The 22690-nt window shown below is 41.4% G+C and overlaps 1 protein-coding gene across 1 annotated transcript in view; it reads left to right on the forward strand.

The window, feature by feature from the left end:
- LOC124788699 (enkurin) overlaps window positions 1-22690 on the forward strand; it is a 108184-nt gene that overhangs the window by 62596 nt on the left and 22898 nt on the right. Inside the window, exons 2-3 of the mRNA XM_047255979.1 lie at window positions 6901-7052; window positions 13003-13226. Of these exons, the coding sequence (XP_047111935.1) occupies window positions 6901-7052; window positions 13003-13226 (376 nt within the window). The remainder of the gene's footprint in view (window positions 1-6900; window positions 7053-13002; window positions 13227-22690) is intronic.

Genomic DNA, 22690 nt, shown 5'->3' on the forward strand with positions numbered 1-22690 from the left:
ATAGCTTGACGGAACATTATGTAGATCAGCAGACTGGCAAGCTTTATCTAACAGGCAGGCCTTGACCTCTAGGGGAAAGAAATATCCTTTGTCTAAGGGGGTAATCTGACGTCTTAGAGCCAGTGCCAATATTCCAGATAAGCCATCTTGAATTCCAGCATGACAACGCACTTTCTTGGATTTTTGAATTTTCCACCATTTTCTTCTTAGACAACAGCCCTGCTTCCACACTGATGACGAAGGAGTATGGTGAAAACCCACGAGCACAGCTGGGCTATTTTTTTAAAGTTTCCACTAATTTATGAATTTCTCCCATTTTCTGAATTTCGCTCCAATATTAAAATTTCCCACCATTTTATTCGGAGAGGAAGGAGGGGCCGGGGAAATCCGGTGACTTATCGATGACGTAATCAGTGACCTATACTGCATCAGAACACCCTCTCTCTACCTTCTCAAATGTCTGAACAGTATTAATATAGGACTAATATTACCATTCATACAAGCTGCAGATCGTCCAACGGTCACCTAATGCAACGATAATTGTATGAACCAATGCTTGAAAAGATAAACGACGACGATTAGTTTGTCAAAAACTCGTGGACGTTGGACGAAAGTAATTTACAAAATGGTTCAAGTGGCTCTTGGCTCTATGGGACTTAACATCTGCGGTCATCAGTCCCCTAGACTTAGAACTACTTAAACCTAAGGACGTCACACACATCCATGCCCGAGGCAGGATTCGAACTTGCGACCGTAGCAGCAGCGCGGTTCCAGACTGAAGCGCCTAGAACCGCCCTGCCACAGCGGCCGGCAAAAGTAATTTACATATTAATGGACTTGCTTATAAACAAAATTTTCATTATAAGGCACGAGAAAATCCTACTCAGCTACACCAACGATCACTGCATAGCAATAAAGTCATCATGTGGTGTGCTGTGTCACCATATGACTTAATAGCCCTTTTTTTTTGGGAACGAAGATGGTCTAGCGACTAAAGTCACATCCTATCGGTAAGTTACCGTGCTCGAAACCCCTGCTGCTCAAAAACTACAGATGATTCTACGAATTGTTAACGAACTCTGGTTTCAGCAAGAGGAATCAGCATCACACACAGCACGAATATCGACGACTGGCGTACGCCAATTGTTTGGCAATCGTATAATTTCAAGGAAAGATGACATTCCGTGGCCTCCCAGATCCCCTGATCTGTTAGCGTGTTGTTCTTCTTGCAGCGGCACCTTATCCTTGTAAGTGAGAAAATGGTTTATCCAGCATAACAATGAAATATTAGCCAGTATATACTCTTTCGAAATAGTAATCAATTAAAACTACTCAATTTATTTTGTATTTGTGTGTCTGCCGTGAGTTATGGGGTGTTAAAAATTCCCTTCAACGAGTCAGGAGTACAAAATCTGTGCTGAAATAGTTTGAAAAATCTGCAGGAAGTTAGTTAGCTATGTGATCTTCCGTTAGTAAGCATGTAGCCTCAGAAGGAAGACATTTTCCAAAAGACTGTGGTTCACACCAAAGACGATAAATATGAATGCATATTTGCAGCAACTTCGGTAGTGGAATAAGTTTCACGACTTCCATGAAATGCTTCTTCAAGCACAGGCAAACAGTGTCTCCTTCCTGCTACTGCTCTACTAGATGGTGCTCTGGTCCACTTGACACTGTGTTACCCAGACTACCATCAGGCACTAAAGCAGTGTTTAAAGCTGTAGAAACCGTAGCTGCCTTATCTACGTCAGAAACTCCTCCACATTCTGAATCGACTGGGTGCTGTTCTAAAACCTCTGCCGAGCAGTTTAATATCTGATCAGCCAGAATTTCTTCTGCCATGGCACTATGCCATCTCCATGAACTCATTCTTGTAGATCTAAAAGAAATATTTACGAATATCAGTACGATCTCTCTAACTATAAAAACCAAGCAAAAATGAACAAATTATATGCCCATTTCCAGAATGAGATTTTCACTCTGAATCGGAGTGTGCGCTGATATGAAACTTCCTGGCAGAGTTCGAGTCTCGGTCCAGCACACAGTTTTAATCTGCCAGGAAGTTTAATATGCCCATTGCCTTCAAGTGTGCGCTAAACTGTTTTCGTCGTGTTGTACATTTTTAGTAGTCTTCCTACATGTGCTCTGTAAGCGAAATAATTTATATTACCTCAGTGGCTAACATTTTCGAGATAATAAGTGTTACAATATTATCTGCAATGTTCATTCTTCATTACAAGAATTTCACAGCGCATAATCAGTGAAGTCCTACGCAAATAGGAACTGAATTCACGACAATTTATTTTTTTCCCTTTACGGTGTGGAAGAGAACTAGCAAAATATGCTTACAAACGGCTCCATTATTGATTTTATACTTCATAATGTAGAAAATGTTACTGTGAATTGAAGTTACCGTTGTTTATGTCAGAAGATAACAGTAAATCCGTAGGTGACAAATGCTAAATGAACACGTATACAATAATACCAATAAAACTAATTGTTTCTAGTAAATGAAGTAATAAGCAGCGTTCAAGACCAGTAGTATATACAGAGTGGTCATTGATCATGACCGGGCCAAATATCTCACGAAATAGGCGTCAAAGAAAAAAACTACAAAGACGAAACTTGTCTAACTTGAAGGGGGAAACCAGATGGCGCTATGGTTGGCCCGCTAGATGGCGCTGCCATAGGTCAAACGGATATCAACTGCGTTTTTTTAAATAGAAACTCTCATTTTTTATTACATATTCGTGTAGTACGTAAAGAAATACGAATGTTTATTTGGACCATTTTTTTCGCTTTGTGATAGATGGCGCTGTAATAGTCACAAACATATGGCTCACAATTTTAGACGAACAATTGGTAACAGGTAGGTTTTTTAAATTAAAATACAGAACGTAGGCACGTTTGAACATTTTATTTCGGTTATTCCAATGTGATACATGTACCTCTGTGAACTTATTATTTCTGAGAACGCATGCTGTTACAGCGTGATTACCTGTAAATACCACATTAATGCAATAAATGCTCAAAATAATGTCCGTCAACCTCAATGCATTTGGCAATACGTGTAACGACATTCCTCTCAACAGCAGGTAGTTCGCCTTCTGTAATGTTCGCACATGTATTGACAATGGGCTGACGCATGTAGTCAGGCGTTGTCGGTGGAACACAATAGCAAATATCCCTCAACTTTCCCCACAGAAAAAAATCCAGGGACGTCAGATCCGGTGAACGTGCAGGCCATGGTATGGTGCTTTGACGACCCATCCACCTGTCATGAAATATGCTATTCAATACCGCTTCAACCGCACGCGAGCTATGTGCCGGACATCCATCACGTTGAAGTACATCGCCATTCTGTCATGTCTTGTAGTAACATCGGTAGAACATTACTAGGAAATCAGCATACATTGCACCATTTAGTTTGCCATCGACAAAATGGGGGCCAATTATCCTTCCTCCCATAATGCCGCACCATACATTAACCCGCCAAGGTCGCTGATGTTCCACTTGTCGCAGCCATCGTGGATTTTCCGTTGCCCAATATTGCATATTATGCCGGTTTACGTTACCGCTGTTGGTGAATGACGCTTCGTCGCTAAATAGAACGCGTGCAAAAAACATATCATCGTCCCGTGATTTCTCTTGTGCCCAGTGACAGAACTGTACACGACGTTCAAAGTCGTCGCCATGTTCCTGGTGCATAGAAATATGGAACGGGTGCAGTCGATGTTAATTTAGCATTCTCAACACCGACGTTTTTGAGATTCCCAGTTCTCGCGCAATTTATCTGCTACTGATGTGGGGATTAGCCATGACAGCAGCTAAAACTCCTACTTGGGAATCATTATTTGTTGCAGGTCGTGGTTGACGTTTCAGATGTGGCTGAACACTTTCTGTTTCCTTAAATAACGTAACTATCCGGAGAACGGTCAGGACACTTGGATGATGTCGTCCAGGATACCGAGCAGCATACATAGCACACGCCCGTTGGGCATTTTGATCACAATAGCCATACATCAACACGATATCGACTTTTTCCGCAGTTCGTAAAGGGTCCATTTTAACACGGTAATGTATCACGAAGCAAATACCGTCCGCACTGGCGGAATGTTACGTGATACCACGTACTTATACGTTTGTGACATTACAGCGCCATCTATCACAAAGCGAAAAAAGTGGTCCAACTAAAACATTCATATATCTTTACGTACTACATGAATATGTAATAAAAATGGGGATTCCTATTTTTAAAAAACGCAGTTGATATCCGTTTGACCTATGGCAGCGTCGTCGAGCGGGCCAACCATAGCGCCATCTGGTTTCCCCCTTCAAGCTAGACAAGTTTCGTTATTTGTAGTTTTTTTGTTTGACACCTATTTCGTTAGATATTTGGACCGGTCACTATCAATGGACCACCTTGTACACAGAGCTACAGAGATCCGCTACTAATGATGGACCAAGTGGCATGAGGCGACGGCAAATATTTGTATAATTATGGCCCTTCCATAGTACCGGCACCGTATAGTGAAGTTCAGAATCGCTCGATTTTCACCGAATTTTGCAGTCATCATATCAACTTTGTCGTATATGGCACTGACAAGTATCATATTTATAATTTTGTAGAGGATGTGATTTAAGTAATTTGTATGCTATTTCCAGTTGTTACATATAGAAACCTCCTAGTGAATCTGATATGGGATCTTTAGTTCAAGATTAATTTTAGGTTCTTCAAGTGTCTTTGTCACTACAGTGGTGGTTATCCGAGTATTTTGCAAATCATCAGTAATATAAATTGCCGAATAGTGCTCGAATACAATTCGCTCTTACTGCGTTTTTGATTATGAAGACACTTCTGTCTATCAGCAGCGAAGCCAAATCTACTGTAGCAGACTTTCACTTGGATTGAGATGTTTTTCAGTTCCACTGTCACTAAGAAGGGTGTCCTTCAGTCGAAACGCCATAGCCATTGCTGAATAGTTATACAATCCACACATTTGTGTTAGAACTTCTGCATAACATAGTGGAATTAAAAGAAAAGAATCGCCTGGTAGATTATACCTGGTGAATTTCCAGAGGAAAATGGGTGGGCAATAGAACTGAAACTGGGAAATCGCTAAGTAACAATGGGTTGGTTGTTGGACCGCAAAGTGGATAATATTAGTTCCAAGACCGGAAAGTTTTGATGTTGTGTGTTACATACGAGAGTTGGAACTTTAACAACGGCAACTATTTACTTACAGCTCGTACAAAATAGATACGTGTTTCAAAGATTTACTGACCTTCAGAGTAGTCACCAGCATTGTGTGTAATCCATTGCCAGCGATGTGGAAGTCGTAGGATACTCTTAGCAGTGCCAATTGTGTTGACAGTTCGAGCGGCGCGGTCTATTGCTCGACGAATTTGTAGCAGTTCTGAAGCGAATGCCATGAAATGTTTCCTTCAGTTTAGAAATCGAATTCAACTCACGAGGGCTTAAGTCAGGCCGGCCGCGGTGGCCGAGACGTTCTAGGCGCTTCAGGCCGGAACTGCGCGACCGCTACGGTCGCCGGTTCGAATCCTGCCTCTGGCATGGATGTGTGATGTCTTTAGGTTAGTTAGGTTTAAGTAGTTCTAAGTTCTAGGGGACTGATGACCTCAGATGTTAAGTCCCATAGTGCTCAGAACCATCTGAACCAGCTTAAGTCAGGGGAGTACAGTAGGTAGAACAGTGCTTAGCAAAAAATGGTTCATATGGCTCTGAGCACTATGGGACTTAACTTCTGAGGTCATCAGTCCCCTAGAACTTAGAAATACTTCAACTTAACTAACCTAAGGACATCACACATCCATGCCCGAGGCAGAATTCCAACCTGCCACCGTAGCGGTAGCGCGGTTCCAGACTGTAACGGGTAGAACCGCTCGGCCAACGCGGCCGGCAGTGCTTAACAGCCCCATCAGTCAAACAAATCAGTAACAGCTTGCACTGTACGTGCTTGAGCATTGTCCTGCAAAATGATGGTCTGTTCCTACTTCTGTCTCTATGCTGTTCATTTTTGGAACACAACCTACGATCAGCTTAGAGACAGAAGTGATGACACTTTCTGCAGGACGAGACCATCATTTTGCAGGGCAATGCTCAAGCACGTACATTGCAAGCTGTTACTGATTTGTTTGACTTATTGGGCTGCTAAATGCTATACCACCTACTACACTCCCCTGACTTAAGCCCTCCTAAGTTCAAATCTATTTCTAAATTGAAGGAAACACTTCACGGCATTCGCTTCAGAACTGCTACAAATTCGTCGGGCAATAGACCGCACCGCTCGAACTGTCAACAGAACTGGAACTGCTAAGAGTATCCTACGACTTCCACATCGCTGGCAACTGCTTATACACAATGCTGGTGACTACTCTGATGGTCAATAAAACTTTGAAACACGTATCTATTTTGTACGAGCTTTAAATAAATAGTTGCCACTATTAAAGTTCCAACCCTCGTATTAACCTTATTTCTCATTCTGTCGTCCATTTGAAGGCTTTCCTGGCAATATAAGTGATTTAATTTCTCTAATTAATTCCACAATGTTCTTGCTCCTTTTAGTTTTACTTGCTTTTCCCTTACTTCATAATGAAATAAGGTCTGGTTTCAGGAGTCTGAAACATAATGTTTTATTCTGAACGTATCTGTCGACTGTTGTATACTTTCCAAAGCTATTTTCTATTATAGAACTGAAGTAGAACATAATTTAACACGTATGAAACTTTGAATATCAGTCTGATTTCACTTCTATGTAAGTAGGTGGGAGGAAAATACAACGTATTATTTTATTTCTCTGTTTTAAAATGGGGAAGAAATTATATGAGTAACTATCGCTCTGAGTGAGTAAGGTGTTAAAGAATTAATGAAATTTTCAGATACGTATCAAAGTTGAGACCCCTGATTAAAGCTGAAGCCAAGAAGAACAAGTATGGCCATAAAACATTTGGCGAAGCAGAAGTACGTGTGAGAAAACCGAAAGAATTTCTTAGGAAAAATACACGCATTACTCCACCAAAACCAGAAGTAGGTAAGCGAATGTACCATACTTACTCTGTTTAAATAGATTTGTGTTAGATGTAAAACTCAGTCCTGCAGTTGTTTCTTAATTAAAATATGCCACATTTCTCTTTATTGTTTTTTCTTCATCTTCTATATAAACAGTATGTACTGGAGGTATAACTAGAAGATCTATACTCTGCAAACCACTGAAGAGTCGATAGCAAAGGGCACTTCTCACTGTACCATATATTAAGATTTGTTCCTGTTCAATTCGTGTGTGAAGCGCTGGAAGAATTATTGCTTAAATGTTTTTGCGCGAGCTGTAATTAGTCTAATTTTGTCTTCGTAGTCCTGAAGTAAAGATATGTAGGATATTGTTGGATATTCCTAGAATCTTCAGCTAACCTGTTTCTTGAAACATCGTAAATCAGCTTTCGCTGGATAGTTGGCTTGTATGAAGTGTCTGTCAGTTCTGTATTTTCAGTTTCTTGGTGGCCTGAGTATCGGTACTTAAGCTACACTTACACGGGATGGACAAAAATATGGAATCACCTCGAGAAATGCGTGCTTGAACATAAATGCAGATTCTAGCCAACCCTGCACGTTACGCTGTTGTATTTCACCACGTACGTCATCTGTACCATGTACTCAATATGTTGCAAGTGTCAGTCGTCGTGAGAACTATGTTCTGTGTAGTTCTGACTGCATTATCTCGGAGCTGAGTGATTTCGATTGTGGGCAAATGGTTGGTGCTCGTATAGTGGATGCTTCCGTAACCAAGGTAGCCGGAGTGTACAGTGTTTCAAGACTCACCGTATCAGCGACTTATACCATAGAGAGAGAAAGCGGAAAAACATCATCCGCTAAGCCACAACGCGTACGAAAGTACAAGGTGTACATAAAATCTGGGAACAGTTTCAATTATTTATTGCACAAGAACTAAACACTGTACAGACGTCATACATATTGCATTTTGAAGAGAAACTCTGAAAAGTTTTTTTTTTTTTTTTTTTTTTTTTTTTTACAAATATTCAGTATGCGAACCATGAGTAACCCGGCAGACGTCAACACGGTAATCGAATTCTTGCCATAACCGTCCCAGCATGACATCGTCGACTGAGGCAGTCGCCTCCCGTATTCTCTCTTGGAGTTCTGCTACATCACGTGGTAGAGGCAGTACATACGCCACAGAAAAAAGTAACACGGTATGAAATCTGGTAATATAGGAGGCCATTTCATGAAACAGCTGTCCCCTTCTGTAGCACGGCCGATCCATTGATGTGGCAGTTCTGTGTTCAGGTAGCCATGAACTTCACGATGAAAATGGGTTGGAGACCCATCCTGCTGAAAGATGAACGGAGAGTCCGATTGCACTTCAGGTATCAGCCATTATTGCAACATATCCAAGAAGGAATGTCTAGTGACAATACTCTCGGCGAAGAAGAATGGCCCGTACACTTTTCGACTTGACAAGGAACAAAAAACATTTACGTTTGGGGTATCACGCTCAAATTCAATGCATTCGTGTGGATGCTTTGAACCCCAGATTTGACAATTATGGCTGTTCACTTTCCCATTAGTATGAAAAGTGGCTTCGTCGCTAAAAATTAAGCATTCAACAATGCCATCCCCATCCTCATTCAATTGTTGCACCTGCGAACAAAACTCAAAACGCTTGTCTTTGTCTACGTCTTTGAGCTTCTGTGCTAGCTCAGATATGAATGGTTTCATAGACAGCTTCTGTCGCAGGCCTTTCAACACTGTCATTGGAGCCATTTCGAGTTCATGGGATGCGCGACGTACCGATTTCTTTGGACTCCTTATGAATGTCTCTCGTATGTGCTCCACATTCACTTCACTCACACTGGAACGTCCGCTTCCCCTTGCCAGGCATAAGCAACCCGCCGTAACGAATTTGTTGTGCCAGTGGTAAATGGCCTTCCTTGTTGGTGGCTTTTTACCGTGCTTGGTTCCAAACATCCGTTGAACAGCTGTAGCACACTTGTTTTTGTCGTACTCCAACACACAGAACGCTCGCTCCGCACCTGAACTCGCCATGTTTGCGTCTAGCGCAGCCTATACGCAAATTACCAAACTATACTGTGGCGGTATACATGAAAAAACTTTCAGGGTTTCTCTTCAAAATGACATATGTATGATATCTGTACAATGTGCAAGAAATAATTGAAAGTGTTCGCGGACTTTGTGTATACCCTGTATATGCTCAGTAATCGTGACGGACGGTTGTTGAAGAAGACTGTGACGAAAAATAAGACGACGACAGGTGTAAAAGTCACTGAGAACTGAACGTCGCACTCGCAAACTTTGTCGACACTGCAACAATACGAAGGATGCTTCGTATGAAGGAAATTGGAAAGTGAGCTTGAATTCGAACACCACACATCAGTAATGTAAATGCCCGTAACATGGCTACTCTGCGAAGTCGCATTACTACTAAAGATGATGTGAAAAATTTCACTATTCAGGTCCATCCCAAGGTATCACGTTTGTTCCCCAGTGGTGAAGCTGTATTCCAAAACGACAGAGCTCTGTTCACACAGCTCGCATCGTCTAGTTCTAATTCTTGAGCGCCAGGAAGAGTAGTCGCATTTCCCCTGACCACCACAGTCGCTGTCTCTCAATATTGTTGAGCTATTCTGGTCTACTTTGGGGAGAAGGGTGCCTGATCGCTATCCACCTCCACCATCGTTACCTGAGTTTTCCACTATTCTTCTGGGATAATGGTACAATATTCTCTTGAAAACCATGCAGAATCTGTAATTATCCATTCCAAAACGATTGGAAGCTGTTTTGAGCGCCAATGGTTTTCTGACACCGTATTGTGCATGATAACGTGCTGTGTTTTCGGTGTTCCATACTTTTATCTACCCCTCCACCAAATCTAATTACCCTGTAAAAGTGATCTACGTGTGAATAAAACTGGTGCTACTACCACCACTACTTTACTGTTACTACTGACGACTTATTAACGTATTAGTAGTCACAGATATCCTGAGAACTACACTACTGGCCGTTAAAATTGCTACAGCAAGAAGAAATGCAGATGATAAACGGGTATTCATTGGACAAATATATTATACTAGAACTGACATGTGATTACATTTTCACGCGGTTTGGGTGCATAGATTCTGAGAAATCAGTACCCGGAACGACCACCTCTGGCCGTAATAACGGCCTTGATACGCCTGGGCATTGAGTCAAACAGAGCTTGGATGGCGCGTACAGGTACAGCTGCCCATGTAGCTTCAACACGATACCACAGTTCATCAAGAGTAGTGACTGGCGTATTGTGACGAGCCAGTTGCTCGGCCACCATTGACCAGACGTTTTCAATTGGTGAGAGGTCTGGAGAATGTGCTGGCCAGGGCAGCAGTCGAACATTTTCTGTATCCAGAAAGGCCCGTACGGAACCTGCAACATGCGGTCGTGCATTATCCTGCTGAAATGTAGGGTCCCGCAGGGATCGAATGAAGGGTAGAGCTACGGGTCGTAACACATCTGAAATGTAACGTCCACTGTTCAAAGTGCCGTCAATGCCAACAAGAGGTGACCGAGACGTGTAACCAATGGCACCCCATACCATCACGCCGGGTGATACGCCGGTGTGGCGATGACGAATACACGCTTCCAATGTGCGTTCACCGCGATGTCGCCAAACACGGATGCGACCATCATGATGCTGTAAACAGAACCTGGATTCATCCGAAAAAATGACGTTTTGCCATTCGTGCACCCAGGTTCTTCGTTGAGTACACCATCGCAGGCGCTCCTGTCTGTGATGCAGCGTCAAGGGTAACCGCAGCCATGGTCTCCGAGCTGATAGTCCATGCTGCTTGCAAACGTCGTCGAACATTTCGTGCAGATAATTATTGTATTGCAAACGTCCCCATCTGTTGACTCAGGGATCGAGACGTGGCTGCACGATCCGTTACAGCCATGCGGATAAGATGCCTGTCATCTCGACTGCTAATGATACGAGGCCGTTGGGATCCAGCACGGCGTTCCGTATTACCCTCCCGAACCCACCGATTCCATATTCTGCTAACAGACATTGGATCTCGACCAACGCGAGCAGCAATGACGATAAACCGCAATCGCGACGGGCTACACTGCCACCTTTATCAATGCCGGAAACGTGATAGTACGCATTTCTTCTCCATACACGAGGCATCACAACAACTCTTCACCAGGTAACGCCGGTCAACTGCTGTTTGTGTATGAGAAATCGGTTGGAAACTTTCCTCATGTCAGCACGTTCTTGGTGTCGCCACCGGCGCCAACCTTGTGTGAATGCTCTGAAAAGCTAATCATTTGCTTATCACAGCATCTTCTTCCTGTCGGTTAAATTTCGCTTCTGTAGCACGTCACGTTTTCTTTATGAATCGTAAGACATGAGCAGGTCAATTTTTCTTTTAAAAAATCGCCAATCCTCTTCGTAATCGCTGTACAACGAGTCTGCAATACTTCAGATCGTCTTCGGCACGAACGTAAGTTATATCCCCTCCAAGAAGACACTCGGAGAGATGGATGGCAACATATGAATCGATAGAGACCTGAAAGCGGTTGTCGGTATAGTATGCATTCCGGGCTTCTTGCAACCCCATTGTACAATGTTCAAATGTTCAAATGTGTGTGAAATCTTATGGGACTTAACTGCTAAGGTCATCAGTCCCTAAGTTTACACACTACTTAACCTAAATTATCCTAAGGACAAACACACACACCCATGCCCGAGGGAGGACTCGAACCTCCGCCGGGACCAGCCGCACAGTCCATGACTGCGGCCCCTAGACCGCTCGGCTAATCCCGCGCGGCCATTGTACAATGAAGTATGTCTATATTGCATTTGATAAGAAAGGTATATTACAGGACACTTCAGAAGAAAGTGAAAAATATGTGAGTAATCTGGTAGACCCGAAACTTACAGTAGATGAACAGATCTCAAACAGTCGTAGGTGGTGCTTTGATTTTTTTCAACTTTTACTTGTGGGCAGGAAAAAACAATGAGTCCCCATTCGGTCACTCTTTCGTTTAACTTTATCTATGTTTTATGGACTTATTAATGACCACGTATAATTTTTAGTCATATTGCAGATGTAGAGACGACAAGTAACAATATGTTTGTTTTACTAAATCAGTACTATTGCATTCTGTTTTACTGTTGACTTTCCTGCACAGCTGCGCTGGTAAAAATGAATTAATTTTTTAATTTTCTTTGTTTTATTGAAATTTATTTTAATTAACATTGCATTGGAAGTGATGCTCTCTGCTTAAATTATGAGCAGATCATTCCGAGTGTGGTTCTATATGAAGTTGCTGGAAATGGTATGTCTTGTACTATTACACTATGCTTTACAATTGACTTTCTTGCACGTTAGTGCTGATTCAGCTTTTATTATTTTATATTAATATTTCTGTTTTACACAATATTAGTAGTGCTGCCCTCTAGCGATAACACTTTACGTTATTGCTCCATTCACGGTGTCTTTACACTGCAACTGTAGTCAGCTACTGGTTAGGTCTATTTCTTGCATACGACAGCACATGTTTTGCTTGACCTTTGTATGGACATTATTCAACGTCTTTGGCAATGCATGTAATGATCACAGATGGTATGTACTTATATTCATCAAAACTGAGTACAATTAATTGCTTTTGCGGTTTACGTAATCGTATTTCCTTAGATTTGTGTATTGTATGATAGCGTTATTTGCACTTGTCGTTATTAGTTGTCACCAGGTCATCTGATGATGCGCTGTGCCCGCTGGTAGTTATAACTTCTACAGGCGTGCTATTTGTGACAGCATAACGAAGCTAGATCGTTATGTGAAGATGAGGACACAAATATAACTGTGTCCCCATTTCTCTTCCTTTGTGTAGCCGACTTGCTTTGACACTGTGTGAGGTGCCTACTTCCTTTATAAAACTTGATGATCTTTGAATGTCGTACATTGCAGACCAGTGCCACGGGAAAGGCATTGGGAAACCCGTGCCATCAGTGCCGAAGCATCTAGTCCCAAAAGCGCCGGTGGTGCAGGAGAAGAACTTCCGAGCGGACAACGTGGTGACCGCGATGCGCTCTCGAGCCCGGCAACCCGTGCCGCGGTACGTGCTAACCCGCCGCGGCGACACGCGCCTTCTAGAGCCCTCCGGTACTGTTCCACGTTACGCCCTTAAGAAGGTAAGGCAACCTACTTGTCAGCTAAAACAACAAGGCTCAACATTGCACACACTCTGTTATGATTATTTTTATTATTTACCATTTTAAAAATCTTCAACGTGGACAACATTGCAAATTGCTAATCCCGAAGACAGACAGACATGTTATCGCTTACATTGTACTGGAACGGGGAAAAGCTGCATTCAGAACCCCGTCTGAATGCCTCGAATTAGATTATTTCATGTTGCACTAAATCATTTAAGACGAACTCCATGATTAACTGAGCACGCTCTTAACATTGCTTCATGTCGCTGAATAGCAATGATATACGTGTTATAAAAACTTTATTGACGCGTTTCGGGCATCACCCACCATCAGAACATCTGTCGAAGAACACGACGATTGACACACTGGCGTAAATTACAGAAGCCACATTAAGTGGAAACCTATTCAGATTCGTTGACAACCAAGCTCAGGTTCAACAAATAAGCTTGATATGGAGTATCGTGTCACGGGTAATTCTACTGATGTTGGTACTCAATTGACACGGACCAACAGTTACAAGACAAGTTTCCATAACATACCTCGAGGTGGAAAGGTTGGGACCGAACGTTAAATGTCGAAAAATAAAATATTAACGTGATCAAATACTGAAAACTTGTAATGACGTGAAATAACAATAGATTATATAAGAAGGGGTTTCCTTTTGAGGAGAACTAGAATTAAAAATTTGAAATGTGGGCAGATTACATTTAAACAAAACCACATCAATAATACACGCGTTAGATGAACGGGATTATGGGAAGGGGTCGAAGGGAAGACAGGGGCACTGGACAATTCAGTACTTAAAATACTGAGGAGAAATCAACTAGAAATCAACTGGGTATTGCAAAACTGCATGACTGAAAATACGTTTCAATTTATTTAGAGTGCACATTAAATTACACCGGCGCTGTATGTGTGAGGGTGTGATAATCCATTATCTTCTGTTCAATCCATGAGTATGTAAAGACAGGAAGAGACACAGACAAATGGGAACAAAAACGAGGAGCCGAGGAGTGAGCAAAATTACATCTTTATTAACTTTTAATGCTACCGAACTAACAAAGTTACAACAAATACAGTTTAGTATAATTACAAAGACCATGAAGTAGTAATGAAAAAAATCTATGAGGGCTTGTAAGAGATCGAACACAAGCAAATATTACCCATTTACAGGGATCGTAAACTAGTGAAGAAAATACAATAATATTTTTCCGGTTTTATGAGAGGCCGTCCATTATATTATCAGTTAAAAACAAATCGCTCTAGCCGGGCGATAGTAATAGAAATGTTTACTTATACAACAGTTGAGGCCTTGAGACCCATAAGGGTCTAAAGAACACTGTCTTTGGTTTAGAGATTATACCACGAATACCTGACCTTTATTGATCTTGTAGTGAACCAGTTTCATCTATATCTGTAGAACCACACCGTGTGTATGAACATTTACATCTAGGCGCTTCAGTTCGGAACCTCGCTGCTGCTACGGTCGCAGGTTTGAATCCTGCCTCGGGCATGGATGTGGATGATGTCCTTAGGTTAGTTAAGTTTAAGTAGTTCTAAGTCGAGGGGACTGATGACCTCAGATGTTCAGTCCCATAGTGCTTAGAGCCATTTGAACCATTTCAACATTCACAAAAAGCTGTCTCATAAATTTCAGTTTCATAAGGGCCCAAATCAGAAAATTTAGCTGTTCTGCTCTGCTCTGTTGGTATTTGGGGTTGACATCATAATTTAGTGTCTACAGCATTTATGTAGTAGTAATACTTTGTAGTCGGAGGTGTATCGGCAGTTTTATCTGAACCTAAGGTCCATAGATGTGCTTAATGGAAATGATAATGAAGACCCTGACATGTCGGAATATGTCATAGCAGCGTGTGTGATAAATTTAGTGTATGTTCTTTGTGTTGTGGTTCTGTCAAATGACACTATTGTCACTAGCCTATGTATGGAAATAATTATAGTCCTAAACATTAATTAATATTTCATAACATAAAGTGGGTACATAATCTTTTTGAAGGAAGCTTAGGATGTTGGGACTTGGCTAAAAAGCAATTCAGACCTATGTGACCGGAGGTTTGTTATAAATTTGATTTTCACGAACATCTATTTTTCACAGAACTTTGTTTATGTGCTTTGAGCGCTTATGGTTCTCAGTGCCTCAACTGACTGTGGGGAAACACAGGAGAGGGGAGGAAAGAAAGGGAGGAGTTGTGAATGAGTTCAAAAAAATGGTTCAAATGGCTCTGAGCACTATGGGACTTAACATCTGTGGTCATCAGTCCCCTAGAACTTAGAACTACTTAAACCTAACTAACCTAAGGACATCACACACATCCATGCCCGAGGCAGGATTCGAACCTGCGACCGTACGGTCACGCGGTTCCAGACTGAAGCGCCTAGAACCGCACGGCCACACCGGCCGGCTTGTGAATGAGTAACGAGGAGAGTAAGCAGCATGGGCTAGGAAAGAAGTTAATGGAGCAGGGAATGAAGGGGGAGGGGGAGGATTGGGGTATGTGTATAATTTATTTATTCCGTCCTTCCTTTTCTTGTCCATGTCTAATCGTCTTCCCCATTAAATTCTCTCGAGTTTCCAGCCGCGTCAAGTTGTTTAAAATCTAGAGGGTTTCGGCCGAGTAATCCTTGGCCACTGTCAAATGGCGACTGTCTTGATTGCTGCTACCATCCTCATATAGCCGCGCTAGCTTCTGTGACGTCACTAGTGCCCACTTCAGTGCCATATAAGATAATATTTTTGTTGCGCACCCTCCGCTCCCGCTTCAACCTTCCGATGGCCTGGTCCCAAGCCGTGCTTACTTGCAGGCTGCTGTCTCTATTGAAGGTGTCGTCACAAATTTTCGTTTGAGCTTCATTGGATCACCGATTTACAGACTCGCGAAAAATCTGGCCAGCATCCTTACTCCTCATGTCGATCACTGTGTGCAACACATCAAGAATACGATCGACTTCATCCGTCGAATTAAATTCCTGCGTCTTGGAGAAGGAGATACTATGGTGAGTTTGGCGTCATTATTCACGCGCGTTACCATCAAAGAGTCAATATATCTTCTCTCCCAGTACTGCACGATACTGTGGTGGATTTATTTAAGAACACTCTGACGTCATCTTATTTTTGTGTCATGGAGAAAGTTCTAGTCACACGGATGGCGTAGCGATGGGGAGCCCATTAGCTCCAGTTATAGGCAACCTATTTATGGAGTACTTATAGAACATCACCCTGCAAAGCCTAGTTGCTTACACCTTTAAGCCGACTACACATTCGGTGTCTAGTCTCATGGACGTGAAATGTTGGGAGAATTCTTGGATCGTCCGCAGCTCGTGGTCTAGTGGCTAGCGTTTCTGCCTCTGGATTACGGAGTCCCGGGTTCTATTACCGGCGGGGTAGGGGATTTTCTCTGCCCGGGAACTGAGTGTTTGTGTTGTCCTCATCATTTCATCTTCATAATAATTCGTGACAGTAACTCCATTGGACTGTGTAAAGAATCGAACTGTGTAAAAATTGGGGTTTTTTACGGGCGCTGATGACCGCGTAGTTTAGCGTCCCACAAAGCAATCATCATCATCAATATCGTCGTACTTGATGTACTCGAGACAGCTTGGCTTCCGCTCCACGCGAAACGAAATCCAATGAGGTTCCAGCAAACACGGAACAATACATAGTGTAATGTTTACGTGACGTTTATTCTTAAGATGAACGGAGTATAGCAGAGCATGCCCTAGAAAACAGACATCTTATTGCAGTCGACGAGACGACTTTTATCAGTAAATACTGCCAATGCATTCGTATCTTAATATTCTTCCTCACAGAATCAGTAGACGCACGTTCCAAGTACACTCATTACAGACATTTACAACATGTACATGCACGCCACTCTTGACGCTAAAGAACGGCAGGCCACATCAATAAGGTTATTATCAAGAATGACAAAACGAGATGTCTATGAAAGTATATGGAGCACCACTTTAATTGTCAAAAGCCTTTTGAAAATCGGTAGAGCCAGTTTGTCAGAGGAATAATTTATCGATCCGAATACCTTTCTAGAGAGTGATTTTATATGCATGAAGCGCATTGCGAGAGACCGCCATGCTCATTGAGGGAACCGCAAGCGTCCGCTGGCTTATTCATGCAGGAACTGACATGCACCGTTTGTCAGAAGCGTTGAACTAATGCAGCAGCTTCTCCTCTGATCCAAAATACTGTTCCACTCACGGAATTTTACACAGTATAGTGATTATTTTGATGGAATTTTAGGGCTAGCATCTTTCCCGACCAGTACTCAAACGTTTCCCTTGACGTCGCAGTTACAAAGACAATAGTTATGCTGACTTTAATTTGCAAAGTTTGGTTACGAGAGGGTCTCTCAGGATAGCATTGAACTGGAGGTGTATTTTAGCTGTAGAGGGGGCTGAACCAGTGGGAATACTAGTGAGACCGAGCGAGGTAGCGCAGTGTTTTAGCACTCTGGGCCCAGATTCGGAAGGACGGCGGTTTAAACCCGCGTCTGGCCATCTTGATGTTAGGTTTCCCGTGATTTCTCTGAATCGCTTTGCACAAATTCCGACATGGTTCCTTTGAAACGGCACGGCCGATTTCCTTCTCCATACTTTTCTTATCCGAGCTTGTGTCCCGTGCCTAATTACCTCGTTGTCGACGGGACGTTAAATACTAATCTCCTCCTCCAAAACTAGTTGCTGTGAATCAAGTCAACCAACCAAACAAACGAGTTACAAAAAGAGGCGTTGGACATTTAGGAGGGGCGCGTGACTTGATGCACTGACTTTGCTCTAGTGAGTAGGAAACATTTAAAGTCAAGTGTCATGGTTTATTCATGAAATTATTTTAACTGGTAAGATCAGGACACTCAGGCCTTCTCTTACACACTCAGAGATTCCCTTTATACTTTACACAGAAATGTGCATGAGTAAATGAGTTACCCAATGTAATAATAAAAAAAGAAATATTCAGAGTCCAGTATACTGTCGGTGAAGAGGTCCTTAAACACGGAGGATACGCTTGTGTAAGGCAAGGACGGTGAAAGATGTCGTCGATATGCTTTTCAAAGGAACAATCACGGAATTTTATTTTAAGTACTAGCTAACAGATCCGGCATTGCCCGGGCGCGGATATTGCCAATTTCCTACTGGAAACGAAAACAAAAAATGAACTGCGTTTTTAATGTACAGTTTACGTACGCTAGGCGGAGCTGCTTCACGTGTCAACAACGCGATTTTGTAAACGTCTCTATGGCAACGCCTCTTCAAAGCTCTGTAGACTGCTATTTTCGTCTAAAGCCGTTTGCTTCGCAGTTTAAAGCTGTCAAAAGCGCTGTCAGTTGTCAGGGATTTCCATAAGCTGATTCGACTTAGTGTCATAGTAGTAAAGAATAAATGTTTAAAACTTTACGCATACTGCGGTATTTTCCATGCATCTCATTGGACTACGTGTCTTACAGTTAGTTGTGTAGTCTCACTCAGTGGCTTATTTAGATACGGTGTTTATGACGTGATATCTCCTGAACGATGATAGGTTGGTGGTTCTTACCGCACAGCGTTTGTTGTATGACAGTGAGTGATATGTGTACTAAGTCTGGTTGAATTCGGTGCAGTGGTTTAGAAGAAGGCGTTGAACATACGTACATCCATTTTTGTAATATGCATGGATTGTGGGAAACAACGATAAACCTAAATATAAAAACTCGGACGGAGATTTGAACCACGATCATCTCGAATGCGATTCTAATATCCTACCGCTGCGTATCTCCGTTCAGTGAAAATAAGTATAGATTATAATGGCAAACATAGTTATTACAATGTCAGTAATACGAACATTGTGAACCTTCCTCGTAGTATAATGTACCAGTGAGGCGAGAGTAGTGATATGCTAAGAGAAAGGCAGTACCGAAGTATTGAAATTTTCAGGAGTTTATTGGTTTCATTCTATAACTGTGACATTCAAGTCTCACATTTCATCCACACAAATTTTTTGTGACGGAACTTCGTCGAATTACATGAAATGACTGACTCACATGTATAGTAGTAGTATGCGTTTACTAAAAACGGATCCCTTTTCAGAAAACTGCGATTTCCACAGAATTCATTGGGTTTAATTACCTTTCATATTAATGATGTTGTTTCGCAAGGAGGTTAACTACATTCTCAGATATAAAATCTGAATGTCATACATCTTACACACATTATTACACAAATAGCAATAAGTTAGGATTTTTGTTAATACTTGAAGAGACACAGCAAAAAGTGGCTGGTTGCTGCATTTTTCCGAGTAATTCAATCCACAGCCACGGAACTCGTTCATCACTAACACGGGTGAAGTGAAATTCAGATTTTTGTTTCCTCTTCCTCCTCCCTCTGCACGTGTAACAAATTAATGAGTTTTACATTACTGTATAACTTCCCACATTTTGAAGCGTTCTCGAATTATATGCAAATGATACCATCTATTTTTAAAACAACAGAACCCCAGTATAATATATAAACGTTGAGAGAGTATGCAAAAATAAATCTTCGCCCCCCCCTTACCTTACCAACACTATAATGTACACAAGAGTTTTAGGGCGGAGCGCTTCACAGGAAAAAATAACATAATGGTCATGGTACTTTTTTTAGATATAATCTTTTATCTTTCCAGCAAAGCTCTACGAGGCATTACTCGTGGATTTGTTTTTCGAGGCTTAAAATCGAAATCTCTGATAAGTTTCGCGAAGTTTCCTTGCGAAAGAGGCTAGCACTTTCAAAGCACCGCCAGACATCATTAACGGGGGAAATCGGCTTTACCCTTGACCGCCAGTCTCGTCTTCAGGCTCCAACTGGACAGTGTAAGTCTTTGAGAATGTTGATAGTGTATACCAGTGAAACTTTACAGAAAATTTATACGGTAGATTGGCTTAGTTATGAAAAAGATGATGGTAGAAATTCACTCAACGGAAAGGACCAACAAAATAATTTGATCTCCATGTTAGTTGGACTTGTCATTGAACCAAGCGATGTTTTGTAGAGAACACTTGCGAATTCATAGAGACAATGATTACAGATGATTTAAAAGAAGATGAAAAGATGAAATTCACTGTAAAATCTGTGGCAGGGATAATTGTTATTGCGTAAATGTTGGAAATTTTCCTGTTCTGTTACGGATTTATGCGAAAAAATGATTCTTCATGTGTCTCTGTAGGTTATACTATCAGTAGAAGTTTATATTCATGACCCCAAGTACAGCAGTATGAAGGCTGTTGGAGAAGATACATAGGTCGTCTCTTGAAGATGGATTGTACTAACTTATCTTTTTTCAAATGTCTGCTAGGTTCAGTGTTTTCGACATTTCTGTTACAATTTCTCACCATGAAACATGCCTGTGACACAGCGCGCTGCTGTTATTTGTATATGCTCGATGCTCTCTATTGGCCCGAATGTATACGAACTCATGCACCGTAACAGTACTGGCCATGTAATTGTTTTACATACAGTCTTCGTCATAGGAAAACGACATTAGTAAATGACATTCCCATAGAACTAGGGAATCAGCCAATTGTAAGAATTTCCTCCTGATCGTCACATACGAAGTGGTGAAATAAATGTTGCCACATAGCAATGACTGCTGGAATTCGGTGTATAATTCGAAAATGGAGGAAAATACCTGGTCTGTAGAGGTCTATGACGTTTGTCAAGTTCTGAAAATATTCAGCTTTGTAAAATAGTTTTGGATTCATATTAGCATATCTTTGATAATTCGCTTAGTAATTTATTAAGCATTAGTTATACAGTAAGTTTATATATTGGAGAAGAGAATATAGTGCTATCGGGGCGTTAATAAGCCTGCAGGACTATCCACTTAACGAGGAAAAAAGTTTGCATTTCCGGTAAATCATGTGAGTACAACGTTAGCGAGAAACGTCAATATTTTTATGTAAGTCTACTGATTTTTATTAGTTTTGCGTTATTTTGTTTTCGTTTTGTATTGCAGATGAGAAAATGAAAAATGATGTTAAACCTTACCGTGAGGCTGAGGCTGATCGATGCAGCGAAAATATTTGAGGTGCGGAATTCCTGCCAACGAAGATGACTGCAATTTGGGAAAGATTATCCAGCAAAGTTAAAACGTGGTCAAGTAAATAAGGAACAAGAAAAATAAAGGGACAAGGAAGACCAGGAAACTGACATCTGTAAACATTTTCAAGGCTACATAGATGAAAGCGACAATCCAACAACTGCACAAAAGTGATTTAGCTCAACAGACGTTTTTCATTAGATGAAAACGCAATAGCTGAACATGAATTTTAGCTGAGTACTGCACTGTCGAACCAAGAAAACACACGAAAGGGGTACGACCTTTAGTCTAAATCACCTCCCACTAGTTCAGTTCATGATAACAACGACACAACAAATTATTATCATTCATTCCAAGTTTTGTTGCCGTCTACAAAAAAGTCTACACCAACATCTTCTGCCCAGGAAACACAAAACATTACACATTACATGCCAAGAAAATATAAATGAAACTAAACAATATTGGAAAACAAGAGGAAAAATTCTTCTCAGCCATAGAGCTCGAAGAGACGCCAGGTGAAGAAGAGACTACACCCACAGGATGAATCAACAGAATCAGGTTCATGGGAATCCTCTGAAGAAAGCGATGAAGATAGTGAAACGTATTGCAATGAACTCTTGTGTGCTTTGGAAGTTTAAATACTGCGATCCAGTATCGTGGAAACTTTCTGACTACATTCAGTGTCATGATGGCGACAGCATGGAATGGTACCGTGAGGGATGTGTTACTGCAGTGGCGAAGAAAATGTTTAATTGTGGGAAATTTATTGTTATTTTAATGTGAGAAGTACTTTTTTGTATTGACCCTATTCGCCGGACTTAGCGACTCGTGTCGCCTTACTTGAAGGCTAATGCCTTGTCTTCAAGTAAGGCAAATGGGGTCCAAGTAGCTCGTTTTACAATTAACTTTGCGAAACTATGAAAAATATTTATGTAGCTTTATACCGGGTGATTAAAAAAGAAAGGACAGATTTCAGTTGTTTATGACAAACTATGAAACACAGAAACACATTTTTAGGTAAACGAACATACTTCTGAAGTACAACGACAAAAATCTGTTCATGTTAAAATATGGTTTCTAATTAGACTTTTAACAAATTTTTACCGAATTAAGCCGACCTTACCCTACTGAGACCTTTGGCAGAGCCGGATATGACAACTATTCCATCTGGTATGAAAGATATACGAGTCAGGCGAAATACTCTCAGACTTCAAAATGAATGTAATAATTCCAATACCAGAAAGACAGGTGAGGGCAGGTGTGAATTTTACTGAATCAGTGGTTTAATAAGTCATGGTCGAAAAATTCTAACACTGAGTATTTACAGGAGAATGGAAAGACTGCTAGAAACTGATCTTGA

Source organism: Schistocerca piceifrons, chromosome 3, assembly GCF_021461385.2.
Source record: "Schistocerca piceifrons isolate TAMUIC-IGC-003096 chromosome 3, iqSchPice1.1, whole genome shotgun sequence".
NCBI classification, from domain to species: Eukaryota; Metazoa; Arthropoda; class Insecta; order Orthoptera; family Acrididae; genus Schistocerca; species Schistocerca piceifrons.